The following is a 21,436-nucleotide window of genomic DNA, read 5'->3' as shown; positions in this document are numbered from 1 at the left end:
GCGACACCATTATTCAGACTCACACAAATAGATATCTGTCCCACATTCATTCACACGATTCTCTCCCCTGATATTTCCAATTTTTCTCAATCTTGCATGCACATCTGCTTTGCCTTGTTTTCAAAACATTTTGCTCCATATTTTCTCTTTGTACATGCATTTTCAATTTCGCATGCATCATTTGATCCCTTTCGAAGGTGGATGGTGTGGAAACTACATTTTATTTTCCAAGCTGAGATTCGAAACTGAATCTAAGAATTCTTGCAGGCCTAATCCACCGCTATTGGCTGACCAGGACTATTTGTCCTGCCAAAGTGATGGATGAGTTTCCATTCGAGCTCCGACCTGGTTGTGCCACAGAAAGTTCAGATGGACAACAGGTGACCTAAATAGGTACAAGCCACTCTTATAATGGTATATCCATCCTTCTAGTTAGAATGGGCCATTATAAATATGAGTTCCATAGACACACGTGTAGTTAGCCAGCAATGAGCCAGCAGAAAACAGAGAGCCAACAGAGTGAGACAAGACAGAGCAATGAGGCAGGCAATGGGCCAACACACACACAGACACAAAATATGTCTTTGTATTGTCTTGTCCCATCAACATTCTCTCTGTTTTAGTATGCACATTTGTCTGCATACAAAACTTTGCCGACTCGAAGTAGTTAGCAGCATATTTATTCATATTTCAAATCAAGCTTTCAGTATCCAACATGTGAATGCAACTGTGATCAAATAAATAATGTAAACTACATTCCTATTCTTTCTTTATTGTTTTCCATTGACACCAGTCCAGCACACCTAGCATCATCTGCTACACCCAACAACTTACATTGAAACATCAACATCGCATTCCACTACACAATCTTAAATTCTTCTCTTATGACCTGGAGGACTATGATGAATAAGGGGTTGCTGAGAACTGATCCTTGCTATAATCATTCTCAAATTTCATCTTACTGATGGTATCTCTGTACAACTCTCGCCAATCACTCATCTATCCCTAGCTTTCACATTGACCACTAGATAAGGGAGTGGGGGACCCTGTCAAAAGCTTTCTCCATGTCATCAAAAGCCAAGTACAAAGAGTTATTTTTTAATGCTTCTCCTGCAGTCACCTTACTAGGAATAGAGTATCAGTGATGCTTCTATCCACAAAACCTAATTGCATCTCATCTAAGCTTACTCTCTTCCTAAGTAGTTGAGCTATGACCCCTTCTGTAACTTTCATGACCTGGTCCAGTAATTGATACCTCTGTAATTATATATGTCTAAGATGTCAGTGTATATAATTTATATAGCTATGTATATAATATAGGTATTTTTCCATGGATTGAAAAAGTGAAAAACTGCCTCCAGTTTGGATCTATAACAGACATTTGCTCAAAATTCCAGTGTAACTTAACTTTTCAACCACAAGTCTGCCTGCATCTTAAGTGGGATATATGCATGCACGAGTGTGTAAATAACTATCTTTTGAAATATTTGCTAAGTTTTCACGTGATACACATATGGAACAGTCAAGAATGCAACTAGATAGTAACTGGTCATGTGGTGTCAGCTGATGTAGAGAGAGTTCTTTCTGACTCGGCAGACGTTTCTGGGTTTATCAGCAAAAAGTCTGCATATGATAGCACTAGATACCCCCTTTCCCCTATTTAGTTCAGTGTCTTATGATAAAGCATGTGAATTTTCTCTAATATGTCAAGGTCACAACATTTTGCTTTGTTTTAATAATGTTGTGACTATGTCCAAACTGCCTCTGTAATTTTGTTGTCACATCTTTTGTCTTTCTAGTTCTATAAGATTGGAAAAAATAATGTATTTATATTGAAATCATTTTTGAAGGAGCTGATGTGTTGCTAACAGAACTCTCATACAGTAGCCAGTGACTCTTTCAGGAATCTCTATGTCATCCCTTAACCTGTTAGAAATAGCAACCAAATATCACTGAAATAATCTAAAATGAAAAAAAAGCGAGGCATTGGATAACTGAAATAATAACTACAACTACTGCATAATGGTCATAGCAAGAAGATTTTTAACAAGTCTGTCAATCAAAGCTGACCCGGAGTAAAATTCTTTCCCCGGTATCCTATCCAAGGTGCATAATTCTGATATCTTACAATTTCATTACTTCCCTTCGTTTCTTTTAATCCCTATAGTTGTAATGTTATTATCAACCCGAATATGTTTGAGGCACGGTTCGAACAGGCTACTCACTGCGTTTTGTCGTGTGTATACAAATCGTGTGTATACACCTATATCAGTTCGCGCTCCCCCTCTGTAATATTTCTATAGTGTAACACTTTTATACTGTTTACGTACAAGATAAAATTTAGTCTGTGATTTCGATTATATGTTTAGTTTCCATACCTGGAATTTCCTAGCTAACCCCTCCAGATATTCAGCTATAGCTCATCAGTATATGAACGTTCTCATGGAGAACCGACCTTAAACTCCTCTGAGATGACTGTACGACTATGATGAATAGGACAGGTTTGAAGAATGAGCATCAATGAACTCGTACTATCCTGCTTGTAAAAAGCAAAGTGGGTTTTTTTCCCCCCGATGCTCTTACGATTCTGCCAGCTTACAGACTTAGCAGTATTTCAAATAAATAAACCTAAATTGTGCAAGTGGTGCTAAGCTCTTGGTGAGCGAAATATGTAATATATAGGTTGTTTCTGGCTGAGCAATTTTACATTGCTTTTTCTTTTTTTTTTTTTGTTCTTTTCCTTGTTTCCGTCATTTGATTGCAGCCATGCTGAGGCACTGTCTTGAAGGGTTTTAGTCGAACAAAACTGACCCCAGGATTTATTTTTTTAAAACCTAGTACTTATTCTATTGGTCACTCTATGCTGAACCGCTAAGTTACAGGGACGTAAACACACCGACACCAGCTGTCAAGTACTCTCAGGTCCCCAATAATAGGGATGAGGGTAGAATAAGCAGGTGGGTTGGATATTTGCTTAAATTCATATAAGCGGGTGAGTTAGAAAATCGGTACTTGTATAGTGGTAACAGTATAAAATTTTAAAATTTTCTAGGTTGGCTCCCTTTATTTATTTTTAAAGCCAGTTATTTACATTCGGTTCCCAAATGATAGGGGGCGGGTGGGCTGGACATTTTCTTAAATTCACATAAGCGGGTTGGTTGGAATAAATTGGGGTAGGTGGGAATCAGTAACTGTATAGTGTATGTACGAAAATTAGGAAAAAAGCATCCTAAAGTACATACAACGACACAATGAGGCAAAAGAATTAACAAGAGACAGGTGAAATTAGCACTTTAGTTAAGATATACATTTGGATAATAAAAATAGGACTTTGTTAATTATGGTAATTAATGGGATTTTTTTTTAAATGCTGCGGACTAAACAGATATCAATACAAGCAACACGTCTTAAACAGAAAGAGTAAAACATAATGAAAAGAGTATAAGTACCGTTTCGTGAAGTTGCAGTATTTATTATACTATGCATAATAAAACATAGCACTCCGTAAATAGATATAACTGATAGATTCATGATTTCTCGTCATTGTCATTCTTCAGGTTTATCGGTTTCAATATTCGTTTCTTTATGGATCGAGGAGCTTCGCTGACAGTTGACATGCGTTTGCTTTGATATGGCAAGAAAAGTGTAGAGGTCTCGTTTTCATCCAACACCTTCTGTATTTTTTCAAGAAACAAGGCATCTTTATTAACCTGATCACCACAACTGATTCCTACAAGAGAGATAGAGCTTTCTGTCATCATGTTTGGCTCCTGCGAAACCTCCAAGGGGATTTCTCTAGGTGGATCAATCACCTCCAAAAGATTCTCAGATGGCATGCTTTCATCTTCCGACTCACTTTTGGCAGCTTTTTCCTCATCACCATCAGATAGTTCTGAGCCTTCAATATTGTTTGCATGCTTGATTACTCTTAATTACTCTCTGAATAGTATTTGGGCAGGGTTTTGACATCATTTCTGGACGAAACTCTTGCATCAACGGACTGACAATAGCAAGTGTTTGCTTTTCTTCTATAGAATAATTTTTGGTTAAACTAAAATGTTTGACCCGAGCAAAAAAAAAAGAAAAAAAAATTCTTTGTTTTTTTATGTGTCCTGAAGCAAGTGTGTTGCGTCTTGAAATGACTGATCTTCTTAGGGTTGAAGAATGCCCTAAAATGTTGAAGATACGCCCACATGAATGTTGGCTACATATATTGTGGATAAATATTTTTCTTCCGTGCGTTATGAAAACAAATAGAACACTCCAGGTTTTCTTCCCATTCTTATGTTGTTTTTCTTTTTTTGTCACAATTTGTGTCAGTCAAAATAATAAAATCCCCAAGAGTCTAATCGATTTTCACCTTCCCTTTAAATTGCTGGCCTTGTACCTAAGCATCGGGCAACATGCCTTGCAGCATAGAGTTATGGTCCATTACGTTCTGAGTTCAATCCCGCTGAAGTTAGCTTTACCTTTCATCCTTATAGGGTCGATAAAATGAAGCACCTGTAATGTACTGGGCTGTTTTAATCCACTTGTCCCTCCTCACAAATTGTTGGCCTTGTGCCTAAATGAGAAATCATTATTTAAAATTTTCTAGGCTGTCACTCTTGAGTTTTTTTTAAAAACCAGAATTAGTTATTTAGTTTATATACCCTATTTATTTTATAATATATGGTATTACTTGTAATGTTCTTATCATAAAATAAAATTATTAGATTCTCCAGCTGTTGTATCAATATAAATAACTTACAATAAAATTTTACTGGAGACAGATTAGCAAAATTTAATAAGTGGGAGGCCATCTATTCATACCCCATAGTTCTTCTTATTATAAGTTCTGCCTCAGAATCCTCTAAGTTTGGAGGTTGATTAGTTGCTGAAGGCCATAAGTGGGTTGTTTGGTAGAGTGCATTTATGGTAGGTCACAAATAGTAAGGTAGATATCATACTATAGTAGCACCATACATTCTTTTATTCTTTTACTTGTTTCAGACATTTGACTGTGGCCATGATGGAGCACCACCTTTTAGTTGAAGAAATCAACCCCTGAACTTATTCTTTGTAAGCCTGATGATTATTCTGTTAGTTTCTTCGGCTGAACCACTAAGTAACAGGGGACATAAATACACCAACATCGGCTGTCAAGCGATGGTGGGGGAGGGGACAAACACACACACACACGCACAAATATATACCTGCTAACTCAGAAGGCTACTACAGATCCCTAGCTCCAGCCTCAGCTGTGAACTTGGAATCTAATGGATACCAATTATAGCATTTACATAGTGTACCTATTCATTTAAATCACCAGTGAACTAAACCTCTCATAGTCTCTCTCTCTCTCTCTCTCTCTCTCTATATATATATATATATATATATATATATATATATATATATATATATATATATATATTATATATATATAAATGGCTTCTTTCAGTTTCCGTCTACCAAATCCACTCACAAGACTTTGGTCAGCCCGAGATACTTGCCCAAGGTATCATGCAGCAGGACTGAACCCTGAACCATGTGGTTGAGAAGGAAGCTTCTTACCGCACAGCCATGCCTTTATACATGCTCTAAGTTATTATACACAGCTTTGTACAGTGGTGGGGTTGAAATTTGCAGTGGGACAAATTTTAAAGCTAGTCACAGGTTATGGGATTTTTCCCATGCTTTCTATAAACCAAGGCAATGTTGTCAGTTTCTTATGTGTTGTAATTTAAATGTTTATTGAGAAATTTCTTTGTTTATTTCATGATATTTATTATTTGTTTAGTCTGAAGAAAGATGTTGTTCCCAAGACCTTTGCAACCTATCTAAAACTGGTAAAGTTGGTGTACTTAACATTCCTCTTGAAGAGATGCAAATGAGACATGTGTGGGGAGAAGATTCCAGAGGGTCAACATTCTGGAGAGGAAGGAATGGTTAGTATAGGGTTTGGTACTGGTAGTGGACATAATATGAGTGGTGAGTTGAGATACCAGTTAATTGAGGATGCCCAAACAGAGATGGCAGGAGACCAGTCAGCACTAAGGATCTGAAGCCATTGCAGTGTCAGTGAAAAAAAAAAAGAGAGGAGACATGTCTATGGACTAGAGCTTGGAGTGTGTTGGTGAGTGACTTTATGCCAGTCAGCTGAGTGGCTTCTTTAGATGCTCTAGGATATCAGTGTATATCAGCAACACTGTCTCTGATCTAGGAATGGCACTCCATTGTGGGTCTTGAACTTTGTAGAAAGTTAAAAATTGCTGAGAATCTGAAATACACTTATGGATGTCTATGTGATGCTATTTTGACTATGCTTTTGATCTGTAATTTGTTAGGAGAGATCCTCAGTGAAGGCAAAGTCTAACATATGTAGCAATCTTGAAAATTCTAATTACAAACTGTTTATGTTTAAGGACGGACTGGGGTGTGGTAAGGCTATAATGTTTTCCACCACCACCATCATCATTGTAAATTAGCATGCATATGATGTGCTGCAATGAGTTAGATGATTTGAAAGGATTTGACAAGTCAGAGGATTGTGTAAGGTTCCAATGTCTGTGTTTCTGATTTGGCATGGTTCCTACAGCTGGATGCCCTTCCTAACACCAACCACTTTACAGAGTACACTGGATGCTTTTCCATATCAACAGTACTAATAAGATCATCAAGTAGCTTGCAAAACAAGACCCCTTGATAGAGGGGAGGTAGTATTGAGGGAGGTGGTTTATGCCAGGTGTTCAGAGGCTACAGCAAGACAGTTAAATAGGAACAGGTGTCTTGCTGTAGAGGAGACACAAGGTTACTCCAGCTGGAAAAGGAGAAAAGAGGGGGTAATGATGTATCAGGATGTACTATCAGGATGTACCTTCAAGGTACAAGTTGGTGAAGATGCAACAGAAGAACAGGTGAGAGGGGTAGGGGCAGAGGATGTGTTTAATGATTGTGTTTTTTGTATTGCTCATGTGTAATGATTGTGTATTGATTGTTGACAAAACTGACATAATCCACTGGAGAATATTTATGGCATTTTATTTCATGGAATCAATGTAGATTTGGTTTGCGATGTCTAGGCTGCTTGTGAATATTTGGAGAAATGAAGGGTGGTATATCATCTTCGCGGGAGTGACCATTGTTGAAAGTGACAGCAAGTAAGTCACTGATGTATAGGAGGAAGAGTTTGCAGACAAAACCAAACTCTGGGGCACAGAGTTGATAGAATGTGGGTCAGAAAGAGCTCTATTAGCACACATCATAATGGTGTAATTTGACAAGAAGCCACAGATACAAGAGACTTGTTTTTGATGATTTCTATTACTTTTATTACAGAATATTATTATGGAATTTGTTGTTAAATTCTATATCTTTTTTTAATAAAAAAAATTCCTTTTACAGAACACCATGTTTGAAGGCATATAAATGTTTGCTTCCAAGATAATACTTCTCTTCATATTATAGCTATCTACTCAGTTGAAATGCACTACATTACTCATTGCATAAATTCGATTTTGTTTTTTGCATTTTTAAAGAGATTTTGATTTCCTCTGCTTCACTAATTTATATCAAATTTCAAAAGTTGAAATAGTGACAAGAACCCTCAAAAAGATCGATCAATAAGTCTATTCAGTTACTACAATGCACAATTCTTCTATCGAAACTAACAGGCAAAGTCTGATGATTATGCAAAGTCTATAGAACAGAGTTTGGGAAATGATATATCAATAATGATAGGGAAATGTGGGTGCTTTGAATAGGATTATCTAGCAGTGGTACACAGAATGCTAAAGATTTCTGTTGGAAGATTCTATTCATGATTATAGGGAAACTATAATATTGAACTGACTCTTCACTATTGCTTCATACGACAATGTATAGAAGTGACAGTCTATATTTCTTGTCCATAGTTTCATATATTACACACTTAAATGCTTCTGGGAAGGAAATACCAATCATTCCCATAAATGCATTTGTGATCAGTCAGTGTGAAGAAACTTATTTATTGAAGTTCATATATCAATGAAGTTTTACAGTTCTATATTTAAGAGATGAGGAACATTATTTACATTTGACGGATATTTGTCTTCATCTCTGTTAACACGTTTTTTCATCAGGTGTCTTGGGGAAATTTCAAACCTGCGTTCTCATTCATTCCTAAAGTATTTTTCAGTATTATTATTGTTATTATTATTATTCAGGTCTGGAATCGAACTCGGAATCTTGGGGTTAGCAGCCCATGCCCTTAACCACTAAGCCATATGGGCAATTATGGAGTGAATTTTAGGGCTTATAAATCTAATATTTTCCTATTCTTCCTTAATACTGGTTCCCATATACTACTCATATCTGCACTTGGTCTGCTCAGGAGGTTGCTGTGTCCTAACATGTGCTGCTTCTTTTAGTTTTTGTATTTTCCAGTGGTGTTCTCTATTTATTATTTTAACTTCATCCACAGGAGGAGGTGGTCTCCATTTTTCCATACATGATCAGCTATACTCGATTTATCAATATCTCCTCGTGTCACAGCTTTGCAATGTTCATCTACCCTTATTTTGAGGGGGCGGCATGCTTCGCCTTTGTATAACTTACCACAGCTGCATGGGATGGAGTACATGCAGTCTTTGGTCATATTCTCTTCTATTGGTGTAGTGGTTAACAACAACAACAACGCTGCCGCCGCCACTGCCACCACCACCACAACAGGGATGAGAACTCAGGTTCAAAATTTCCCTAAGACACCTGATGAAGGCCAGATGGTATATCAGCCAAAATGTTGTGTTAAGAACAAACAAGATGAGGACAAATATCTGTCAAATGTAAATAATGTATCAATGAAGTTTTATATCAAAGTAACTCAATCATTAGGAAGATAAAAGTTGATTGTTTTTCTTTTATTGTTGTTGTTGGTATCAAGGAACCCCAATAAGCATTTCTCATTATAGACTTGTGGTAAAGTGGCAGTTGATAAAACATTAAGTAGAGGGCCACAGGCTATTCCCAAGTTGCCTGATTCCACTGTGTAGCACTTCATTGTGTGAGTGCAGAAGTGGCAGAGCAATAAGGTCTCTTTGCGTTTGCATTAGTGCATTGGCTGGGATTATCCGGAGGGTGATTACTGTTAATTAATTATGTATGTTAGAAGTTTCTGATAGTGACTACAGGGGGACAATAATGTTGGACTGAATTTACTGCTGTTTGGTAGTCTTTATTCTTTGGAATGATAGCTCATCACAGAACCTGGGCTTGCAGAGGGAATTGAGATTGAGGTGATACAGAGTTATAAGGTTATTTGTGGAGTTAGAACCAAATGAGGTTAAAGGATAATAGCTATCTAAAGGAGGAAGATGCTCCATGATAGAAGAGTTTAACATGGAAAAGACTGTAGCATACATTAGCAAGTAACCAGGATCAGAGTTCAGACCTAATGGCAAAGTTGACTCTGGTCTAAGACAGCATTTACAAATTGATCTAGTATTTATAACTAAACTGAGGAAAACAAGAATATGCCAGCAGTGGATATGAAGTTGTGATCCAGAAGCAAGTAGACAGATACTCTATCCATCTTCTGATACTACTTAAAAAAGTTCTCAGCGTCCACAAGTCATTGGAGGAAATGTAATTATAGAGACCATATGGTTTGAAACAAATTACTATGAACTGCACTGACAAGTGCAGATTAACAAAACATAATGAAGATGCATTAAGTATAGTAGCCTACACTTAAATGTATGTTTTTCATGCGAAAGGCATTCCTAAGAAATTTTCCAATGTCATTACACAAAATTGTATTCCTCATCTTTTAAAGTGGTTTCTATTTTATTCCTTATTTTTTAAAATATTAATGAAGAATATAGTGATTGGCAGAAAAATGTTTTGGTGTCTTGTCATTTATAATTTTTGTATATTGAGAGTCAGATGGAAACGGCTATTAGAAATTGCTCAGTCAATTTGAATCAGTTTAAGGTCTGAATGTAATAATAGCAGACATCTTTACATTTGTGCCTGGAAGCAGAAAATGCAATCATTGTTGAAAAAATCATTCAAGTGATTTATACAAAAATGTAACTTTCAATAGCTAATCGAAAAGTAAGATACAATATAATCCCACACCCACTTCATTTGTTAATTTTATATCTTAGTAGATGCTGTTATGATGTTGCAATATCAACATCAGTCTAAGAAAATAACTATTTAAATGATCAGCAAATCACTCAAGTCTATGAGAAATTACAAATAAATCATTTAAAAAAAAAAAACAGGAAGGCGTCGTGTAGATACAAAATTTGCTATCACAGATTCAGATAAAATTCATACCATGAATTTTTTTTTTTTTTCTAAAAAATCACGATGATTCAGTTCCCTCGAAAGATTGAATACAGTACAGGCAGAGTTAAAGCAAATGCTGCATAAATGAAAGTCACTGTTGCTAAAGAGTGCAATTTCAGGCGTTGTTCCAGTTTCCGATTATTGTCTTCAAGATGGTGATCAATATCAGGGTTAATATAGATAATGCCATCTTTGTTTACATCCATGTGAGTTTTTTGTAAGAGTTCTTTAATGGCTGACAGTTCAATTGTTAGGAATTTGTCCTGGTGTTTAAGGCAGGTCAATAACTCTGCAGTTTGCTGCTCCAGTTTTTGGGAGCTACCAGTTAAGAAAGCAGCACTTGAATCTTTAGCATGTTCCTTATTGTAATGAATAAATTGTTCTCCGATATTAGAGAGAGTTGCTGGAGTTAACACATTTGATTTCAATAGACCATGTAACTCAGAGATGAAAGTCTCTGTTGAAGCCAATTGTTTCTTTAAAGCAGTAATTACCTTCTCTGTTAAAGCCCTTTGCTGTTGCCCCTCTTCAGTAGATTTGGTCACAATTGAACGTAACTCATTCATTCTCATTTTGTTGTTTATGGTTGTACCAATGATGCCTAGCAAGGCACCAATAATGGAACCAATAACAGACCAATATTTGGTTTTCTCAGATTGAGCACGTTCTTTTTCATGACTTTCTCGTACTGATATTGATAGAGCTGTGAAATGTTCTTTCTCTAGCTTTTCAAGATCGCTTAAATCATTGTTTAAGTTTGCCTCTCTCTGTATGATTGCATGCTCTTGAGTTAGCAATGCCAAGTACTTATCATCTGCTCGGTTTATCTTCTCCAGCTCAGCATTGATCTTCCGAAGATTCATTTGAATTTCAAAAAGTTCATGACTTTTTTGGCGGCGCTGTTCTTGAATTTTCAAAAAATTTTTCTCAGACTGTAAGAGAGATAAATATATATATGCATGATAGGGTTACGCTTATTGACAACATTTTGCAAGCATAATTAAAAAAATTAATGAAATAATGAAACAACTTAGGTGGACCAATAGCATGAATTATATTAAAAGGGTGATAAAAATTCTCTTCTTAATTGGAGAAAGAAAGCCAAAACCTAGCAGTAATTATTAATACCTTCAAAAAACGGGAATATAATTCCAAAACCTAATTTACATGCTTTGGGAAAAATTTGATCTGCTATAGACATGTTTTGGTCATATTGGACCGCACCAGTATAAACATTTCTCCAAGCTTGGTGTGATCAATTAACAGTGGTTTATATGTGTGTGTGCGTGTTTTGCATATATATATATATATATATATATATATATATATATACATATAAAGATACATATGTAAACATATATAGATACATACATAGATACATATATATACTCTTTTACTTGTTTCAGATATTTGACTGCAGCCATGCTGGAGCACTGCCTTTAGTCGAGCAAATCAGCCCCAGGCTTCTTTGTAAGCCTAGTACTTATTATTTCGGTCTCTTTTGCTGAAATGCTAAGTTACAGGGATATAAACACACCAGCATCAGTTGTCAAGCAATGTTGGGGGAGGGGGACAAACACAGCCACACAAACACATACACACAAACACACATATATATATACATATATATGACAGGCTTCTTTCAGTTTCCGTCTACCAAATCCACTCACAAGGCTTTGGTCAGCCCAAGGCTATAGCAGAAGACACTTGCCCAAGGTGCCATGCAATGGGACTCAACCCGGAACCATGTAGTTGGTTAGCAAGCAACTTACCACACAGTCACTCCTATATATATATATATATATATATACATACACACACACACACATAGATATATGCATGCATACATATATATATATACATACATATACACATACAAATATACATATATATATACATACATACATATACACACATATACACATACATATATACATATACATATATACATACAGATACACATACATATATACATATATATATACGCTTACATATATACATACATATATACACATACATATATACATACATACATATACATATATATATATATATATACACACACATACACACATGCACACACACAGACATACACATGTGTGGATTAGCATTATTGGATTGTTGGTATGGCTGTGGAATAGTATTATAACACATCTGTTTGATATATATACATGCATACACATATATACACATATATTCATAATCCATTTAGTCTCCAGAACTTGTGCCATGACAAAATGCATCCAATACACACTGCACAATAGGTGGTTTAAGGAAGAGCATCAGGTATAGAAACCAAACTGTAAATGTAACTTACTCCAGTCCATCCAACCCATGCCAGCATGGAAAGTGGACATAAATTGATAACAACAACAATGATAATGATGATATTATATATATATATATAAATTTTAAAAAATTGCAATACAATAGTATCACTTTCTAGCCAAATAAAGCACCGTAAAGCTAGAATAAGAAATAGTGGTACAACAAGGTACCAATGTTTGCTGGAAATAGCAGTCGATAACGATATCATGCTATGTAAAGCTTCACTGAAATATATATTTTAAAATTTCATCACAGATGGATCTAGCTGATGAGGACTAATCAAATTTACAATAACAACCATATTTTGGAAAGTCCGAAACTCGGGTCCTTGATTATCCATTCTGGGTTGTGCATTTTTACAATGTTCTTCTTTGAGGTATGATAAAAACTTTTTTAAAATTTGCTGCCTGCATACTTCTTTACCAGTATATATTTCAGTGAAGCTTTACATAGCATTGTATCGTTATCGACTGCTATTTCCAGCAAAAATTGGTGCCTTGTTGTACCACTATTTCTTATTAAAACACACACAGCTGCAGGTATGGTTGTATCCTAAGAAGTTTGGTTCTCATCCGCATAGTTCTGAATTCAGTCCCACTGCAGGGCACCTCGGGCAAGTGTCTTTATTATAGTCCAAGGCTGACTAAAATTTTATGATCAGTCTTATACTATCTTATAAATATTTATTTTCCAATAGAATACTTACTACAGAGAAACTTTTTAAACACCCTGTATATATGATGATATGTATGTGTGTGTGATTATGTCACCTTGTCTTTATATCATGCGATAGTAGATGTTTATCACTGTCATAGAAGCAGTATCATTCATTTCTAGTATTCTGTGAATGCTTTGAAAGAGGTGAGTGTTGGTGACAAGAAGAGCATCCAGCCATAGAAAAATATGCTTCAATAAATTCTGTCAGGGTCATGGAAAGGTGGTCATTAAATGATGATGTAACTCATGGTGATATATATATATCATCATCATCATCCTCATCATTTAACGTTTGTTTTTCCATGCTGGCATGGGTTAGACAGCATGAAGAGTTGCCTGGGCTGGATACCCTTCCTAATGCTAACCACTTTATAGAGTGTACTGGGTACTTTTATCCAGCACCAGCATGGGTGCTATTGGTGTAGTACCAGCACACAAAAACATTCAAGAGCAGGACTGCTCAGCTGACAAGAGATGCAAGGACAATGATTTTACTTAGCTTGACATGTCTTCTCAAGCACAGCAAACTGCCAAAAGTCTTGACCTTTGTCATCCTCTCTGTGAGTCTACATATCATCATCATCATTTAATGTCCATTTTCCATGCTCGCATGGGTTAGATGGTTTGACCAGAGCTGATATATATATGATTATTATTATTAGGAAAATTATTTGTCTTTAGTGACTAATTTAATACTATATTATTCCATTATATTATGATTCTTATTATTCAAATCATATCTGCATATTCGATCATGTTCACTATTTTGCATTAAACTAGATATTTTGTATTTGAAGTAAATTAAAGCTATCTTTGTTCTAGTATAAATCTATTTCAATCTTTCTTACATCAATGGACATGATTCTAAAATTGGATTGTTTTGGCACTAATACCAGCAACATTGCCCAGAAATAGTAACACTAGTACAAGAGTGTTTTATGAGCTTCAAAAGATCAGAAGGTCACCAAACTGAGTGTACTAATTAATTATATCTTTCTGGCCATTTTTGAACATATATCTGCATCAAGCTGTTATTGCCACACTTCAAAGTATTTATGTCAAACCAAAAATGAAATTTCCTTATGATATTTGCTAGCAAATTGGAAACAGGACCTTGGTGAAAGTTTAGACCAATACTTACAGAGCCTGAAATTTTTTACCCTTTAGCATTTAAACTGGCCATATCTGGTCCATATATTTTATCTATTTTATGTTCAAACCTACAATATCATTCTAAAAATAAACAATCACCTCACTGAAATCTCAATGATACAAGATAATGAATGATTAATTCAAAACAATGTGAATAAAAAGATATTACATTAGACATTGTAACCTTCTACTTTAAATGGCCGAAAAATGCATGAATGACTATTTAAGAGATGACTTCATCAACACCTTTACATTCTAACTGTATTCATCAATAGCTACTTGATCACAAATCTCTTAACCTAGAGACTGCATTCAAACAAACCAGAACACTAGAAATAGCATAAAAACAGTTGATATCCTATGTGAGTTGCTACTAAACTGACTCGGCATTAATCCAGTGAAACTCAGGCCTAAACTGAAGAAGTTAAAAAACACACCAGACTCAGATGTTACAACCATGATTACATTAGGGTTTAGTTATTCTTTTGTAGCCTCACAGGGTATCCTACAATGCTATGACTGAGTAAAGACATTAGATACAGCTTCTATCACTTATTGTATGTTCATTTTTCTAGGCTGCCATAGGTATGATAGGTACTTATTTAAGACAGCATTTTAGGTCTAGATGCTCTTCCTGCCACTAACCTTGACTTGTTTTCCAAGTTAAGGATTATTTTTATTTCACAACTTTGAGCACAGTCATGGGACGTAATGTTCACTAGGAAAGAAAAATGATGAGAGTGAATCATAGGAGGTGGTTCCAAGGGAAGGAAGTAATTGGTGAAACAAAAAGGGGAGATGAAATATGTACTAATTCTGATCTCAAGTGATTATTGCAGTCAAGTAGTACCATAGACAGAAGAGTGCTGGAAGGATGAGATGTGAGGAATGATTGAGATATGTATAGGAATGAACAAATGGTGGAGGGTAGAGGCCTCTTTAGCTCCACTCCAGTCTATGCTGTAAAGTGGTTGTTGATGAGAATGGTATCCAGTAGTAAAACTAGATCAAAATTACCATGCTATCAAAGTTGATTTGCTTATCTCTGTTGTTCGGTGTACAAGCTGACAAGGAACTGCAATTACTGGTAAGATGCAGTTAGAGCCATGCCATATAAAAAGTGAACAGAAAATAATTATATATATATAAGACTGAGAAAAGGTCAAGTCGGATGTGGGCGCATGCGCTGTTGTAGTGCATTGCTGCATTCACTATTTGTCGATATATTCCTGGGTCTCCCCCAGGTAAGCCATCAAGCAGATTCCCAGTCAGTCCCCTCTCCATGAGATATCTTCTCATCTGTCGTGACCATGTGGCATGTGCTCAACCAACATGAGCCAGCAACCTAGCTGGATTCTCAGTGAAGAGAATATGGTAAGCAGGGTCTAACTTGGAAAATCAAACAGCATGGCCAAGCAGACTGTTTGGGAGAGAGGAAGATTACTGACAAATGGCTAGCAGAAGATAATTAGGTAACAATGGCCATGAGTACATAATTTATTTGAATCCCAGCTTTCACTCCACTCTCAGTCTTCAATGCTCTCAATTTATGGACATAGAAGAATTAGAAATATTTTTCTAGCTAACCAAACTGATACTGCCAGCAAAACAAATCTTCATAATAGTCACAAGCATTTATAGTCACTGATGTTGTAAAGCCCAAGGTTAGTTCTGACCCTGCAAACCTATGATCAACAATGTTCCATCTTTTCTTTTATTCAGATGGTGTACCGAGGACTACATCATCCTATTGAAAATAGGACGTGATATGTGGAAGATTTGGCTGTTATATCTAGTAGATGTAGAGATCACTAAGAGGTGTCCTTTGGCATGATATTGATGAGCTCCGGATCATCCCTAAACCTGCGGATCCACAATCAGAGATATTCCAACCGAGACCTTCCCGTCGTTCTTTGTTGTTTTCTTCCCGTCATATTGTATCTAGGACTACAATTTCGAGTGGGAGTAGTGAAGTGAAATTGTAACTCAACCTGCTGCCGGCGGTGAATACAGACGGAATAAAAGATAACTTTAAGAAATCAACAGTTCAAAGTTAGGAACACTATAATTTAAGTAATATGTCAGATCTTTGTTGAAAGAAAGGAACAAAACCAATTATTGTGTAGGCGACTAAACACGAAAAAGAAACAAAAATGAAATACAATGTCAACTTCCTTAGAATTTAACCGCAGAATAATGAAAAGGTGTTATGACAACTCTATAGATTATTTCATGGAGATGAAAGTAAAACGAGAAAAAAGTTTAACTTGGTTTCTGTCTGTTCATACGATTCATAGACGAGAAGAATACTTAGTTAATTATCTGATAAGGTGCGTAATAACCGGAAAAAAGGACAGAAGTTATGTGACTCACTTCAATAACCTTACTCTGTGCTGCTTTCACATCAGACAAACCAATGAATTCTTCGTAGGTTTGCATCAGTTTCCCAGCTTTGCCATTGGTCAACGAAATCTTGGAAAGTTTGGATAAATTCATATTCGTCAGTTGACGTTTATGTAGGAAAGTTCGAGTAAAGTTTAACAGTGGTCTTGCCGAAATTAAGAAGATACCAGGATATCGGCAAATACACTGGACAGCCATATTTCGAGAGGAGGAAGTTGGTTTCTTATGAGTTGAGTCCCTTGTTAATTGGATCCTTATTCAAATTCTTAACACCATTCCTCCCACGTTTTTCGTGAATATATTTATTCAGCTGTTTTTGTTGGAATTACAATTAGTAGCGTGACCTTACTACAGACATACACATATAGCAAATATAGAAGGTCACTAGAAATGGTGGTCTGTGTCGATATGAGTTTGGTTGGAAAATCGATATAAAGTGGCAGGAACCTACCTGAAAGGTCAAATTTAAAACAATATTTATTGGCTTTGAAATTGACTAGCTTTTTTGTTAACTGCAGGTGGTGAGCTCATTATGCATAAATGACAGACGATCGATAGATAATTTCGATATAAAACTAGTATAAATATCCGCCAGCAGAACTGAGCTGAACACCGGTGAATTATTGTGAGCTGGCAGAAACGTTAGCGCGCCGGGCGAAATGCTGTCGTTACGTTCTGAGTTCAAATTCCACCGAGGTCTACTTTGCCTTTCATTCTCTCGGGGTCGATAAATAAAGTACCAGTTTCGCACTGGGTTGATGTAATCGACTTAATCCCTTTGTCTGTCCCCTCTATGTGTAGCCCCTTGTGGGTAGTAAAGAAATATATTTAACTAAGTAGAATAAACGTGTACTAAAACATCTATGCGTTTTAAAAGGTTACAATGAACTCATTCACAATATTTACATCATCATTTAAAAGTAAAGTGAAATAAAAAGACATTTGCATCGGCCGGGAATCGAACCCGGGCCGCCCGCGTGGCAGGCGAGCATTCTACCACTGAACCACCGATGCAGACATGATTAAGGGGACAAATTAAAATATATATAGAGTAAATATTATGTATTAGTGCTGACACGTTACTAATTTTTTCAGTGATAGTCTAATAAATGAAATGTATAAGAACTTTGCTTCCCTTATATATCCATATCCACCACATTAAACATAGGACACTGAAATATAAATTATAAGCTAAGGTGATGTATGACTACGACGCAAATATTTGAAATGGTACTTCCTTCACTGCAATACTGAGTTCAAGTAAGTGTACATATCTCGAAAATGTGTTTTTTGCTTCATACTCAAGTTACTAATCGGACTAACAAATATAGTTAGAAAAATTTTGTAATTCATGGAACATAATCTAAATTTAGGTGGGTTTTTTTCTCCCCTTCTTCTGGTAGAACTTGTTTCTCGTCAGTAAATTATCTTTGATAATTCCAGACTTGCAATTAATATAATTAGAAAGAAAAAAAAGGAAACAAGTCATCACTGTCTGCATTTCGTTTAATTTTGTCTATCTCTTCGTTTACCATTGACTTGATGGCTACGTAGTGAGTTATGATAACTATATAAAACAAGAGTCCCCAACTACCGGACCGCACAGAAATACAGTAATCTGTATTCATATTTTATTGACTGTGGTAGCTTCCAGTGTGTTTCTGCACGATTCGGTATTAGTATATGACGTCGGTCATACATGACTACGTGCTAGTGTGTGTTTGACTGTTCAGCTCTGTCTTAGCAAATGAAGCAATGAGATACTCACACTCAATACTTCATAGATTTCTACCGAAAGATAGCCTGTATTATGTATGTAATAAATGTGTATTAATTACATTACATACTTAGCATTTTATTATACTTTATTTTGCGCGTGATCTCCTGGTCCGTGGAAAAATCGACATGCATGAACCAGTTCGTGTGTGTAAAAAAAGTTGGGGCATAGTTTCGGTTGGAAGCGATTTTACGAGAAGGTTTCTCTTTGAAGTCGGCCTGTGTGTGTTTGATGGGGTGTGGGAGACAGACAGTATGTTGTGTAAGTGAAGTGCTTCTGTTAGTGTGTGCGAAGAGACAGACATACATATACACATACACCGAGTAAAAAATTACGATGAATCGGCCATACATACATACATACACACACACATACATAGATACATACACACACACACATACATACATACATACATACACACACACATACTTACACACACACACACATAGATACATACACACACACACACATACATGCAGACATACATATACACATACACCGAGTAAAAAATTACACTGAATCGACCATACATACATACACACATACATACATACACACACACACATACATAGATACATACACACACACACATACATGCAGACATACATATACACATACACCGAGTAAAAAATTACGATGAATCGGCCATACATACATACATACACACACACATACTTACACACACACACATACATAGATACATACACACACACACACACATACATGCATACATACATATACACAAATTTGACCGAGTAAAAAATCAGTTATCTCTCTCTCTTTCACACATTACTCTCTCTGTCTCTTCGCACACACTAACAGAAGCACTTCACTTACACAACATACTGTCTGTCTCCCACACCCCATCAAACACACACAGGCCGACTTCAAAGAGAAACCTTCTCGTCATAAAATCGCTTCCTCTTAGTCTCTTTCGCTCTCATTACTTATGTAAAAAAATAAAAGTTTTTTACGGAAATCGACGGAAATCTGAGCTACGACATGCGAAACTTCGCCAAAGTTGGTTACCGCTGATGTAAAACACGAAACCGTTGTAGTTGAAGTATCAAAGTCTTTCATCGTGCGTCTGCAACGAGAATATGAACTAATAAATAAAAGAGTTATCTAATAAAATGCTGTGCACAAACAACAACAACAACAAAACGAAAGAAGAAGAAACTCTTCAAATTAATTTACTTGCATAGAAGAGGAGAAACGCTTATCCGAACAGATAAGGGAGAATTATGAGCATGTTTCGTTCTACTGTATCCTCGTCAGTATAAAAGTGTCAACTTTGATCAGTTGCCAAGGATTTTTTAAGAAATAAATTCGGATGGGAAATAATTCAAATAGGCAAATGGTATGAGTTCTTGAGTAATCTACTGCATGTTTATGTAAAAAAAAAATTTTTTTTTAAATTAAATTGAAATTTCTTTCTTAGTTGGAGAAAGAAAATAAAAACCTTGTGATAATTACTAGTAGTTCCCCACCCCCCAAAAGCGGTAATTAATTTTAATACATGCTTCTTTGAAAGAAATTTGATTTTTGTTTGTAGGTAAAGAACAACTGTTCCACACATTACCTTATGGAATGTATTGAAAAATAAGCATTTTAATGTTAAATGTCATTTCAAATGTGAACTTCTGTGTAGTTGCTAAATTTCCCTCAAATCATACATTACTGTCTTTAGAAGATGAGTCAGATAATAATGTAGTCTTATATGTACTATATTTGAAAAAGACGAGATGGTCGTGGATGAAGTGTCTCTAACGACAGGACTTCTCAATTAGTGCTAAACTGATTTCAACCATCAATTTGAATAAAAATACGTTTTGTCGATTTGTTGAACAGAGTCAAAGGATCTTTTCGCTTTGACCGGCAGATTCAAGGTCAAAAACTTTTGAGAAAACTTGCAGCTTTTACCATTACATATCCCATGGAATATCAACAACTTTTCTAGCATTAATTATGTTTTCTTTATACCAGTTCCTTCACTCGATAATGTGTATATAGAATTCCTTCCCCACCAAGAGTTACAAGAAGAAAAGCATCTGTGGGAAATTAAGAAATTGTTCGTAGAGATAACAACAATAATAGGTAGTATGTATTTTCCCCCTTTATTTTCTATATATTAAAAAAATACACATCTTCTGATTTAGTTGGTAGAATAATGCAGTCGTAGCAGATGCTTAGTGAAATTTTCTCTCTCTCTCTCTCTCTCTCTCTCTCTCTCTCTCTCTCTCTCTCTCTCCCTCTCTCTGTTATATATAACATAAATACGGACGTAGCAGATAACAGCTAGTCTTCGGCCGCTAGGACCCTATTGTGTCCACTACTCTGATTGGTTGGTATTGGCGCAGTTTGTCTCTTGCTCTATTACGCGCCAATGTGCAACCCAACCAATCTCAACCTTCTGATAAGGTCCCATGACACAGTCTTCTAAATCTCCGTTGGAGCCTACTGGTCCCTATAAAAAGCTAGTGTTCAACACTGTATTTCGTCTTTGGTTCTAGACCTTCTAAGGTCTAACCACTGACCACAGAGCGCACAGCCAGTTCCAAGGACAACATCCAGCGACAACATGGAGAAACATCAACACTTCGTCCAGCAGTTTTCTTAACGTCGCCAGCCACATATCTACGTACACAGCAACTATCAACATTCGTTCAGGTTCTATCTCATCACTGTGAATTACTTCACCGTGGTTAACAGAAACTACAACCTGCGAGATCTTCCTGTATCAAATGA

General features: G+C 36.1%; 2 protein-coding genes and 1 non-coding gene across 3 annotated transcripts in view; 1 reads left to right on the top strand and 2 right to left on the bottom strand.

Moving 5' to 3' along the window:
- Nucleotides 1–8,879: 8,879 nt before the first annotated feature.
- On the bottom strand, nt 8,880–17,477 carry LOC115212054 (mitochondrial potassium channel). The gene is made up of 2 exons (XM_029780862.2): nt 16,882–17,477; nt 8,880–11,243 (listed from the first exon to the last, which is right to left on the bottom strand). The coding sequence occupies exons 1-2, from the start codon at nt 17,107–17,109 to the stop codon at nt 10,338–10,340; spliced, it is 1,134 nt and encodes a 377-aa protein (XP_029636722.1). The 5' UTR covers nt 17,110–17,477; the 3' UTR covers nt 8,880–10,337.
- Nucleotides 17,478–17,854: 377 nt separating this feature from the next.
- Nucleotides 17,855–17,925, bottom strand: Trnag-gcc. The gene has a single exon. It is a non-coding gene; the product is annotated as a tRNA-Gly (tRNA).
- Nucleotides 17,926–18,050: 125 nt separating this feature from the next.
- LOC115212386 overlaps nt 18,051–21,436 on the top strand; it is a 15,998-nt gene continuing 12,612 nt past the window's right edge. Inside the window, exon 1 of the mRNA XM_036503378.1 lies at nt 18,051–18,171. Within this exon, the coding sequence (XP_036359271.1) occupies nt 18,171 (1 nt within the window). The 5' untranslated portion in view covers nt 18,051–18,170. The remainder of the gene's footprint in view (nt 18,172–21,436) is intronic.

Source organism: Octopus sinensis, linkage group LG5 (genome assembly GCF_006345805.1).
Source record: "Octopus sinensis linkage group LG5, ASM634580v1, whole genome shotgun sequence".
In the NCBI taxonomy this organism is placed as follows: Eukaryota; Metazoa; Mollusca; class Cephalopoda; order Octopoda; family Octopodidae; genus Octopus; species Octopus sinensis.
This window is presented reverse-complemented; position numbering and strand designations above follow the sequence as displayed.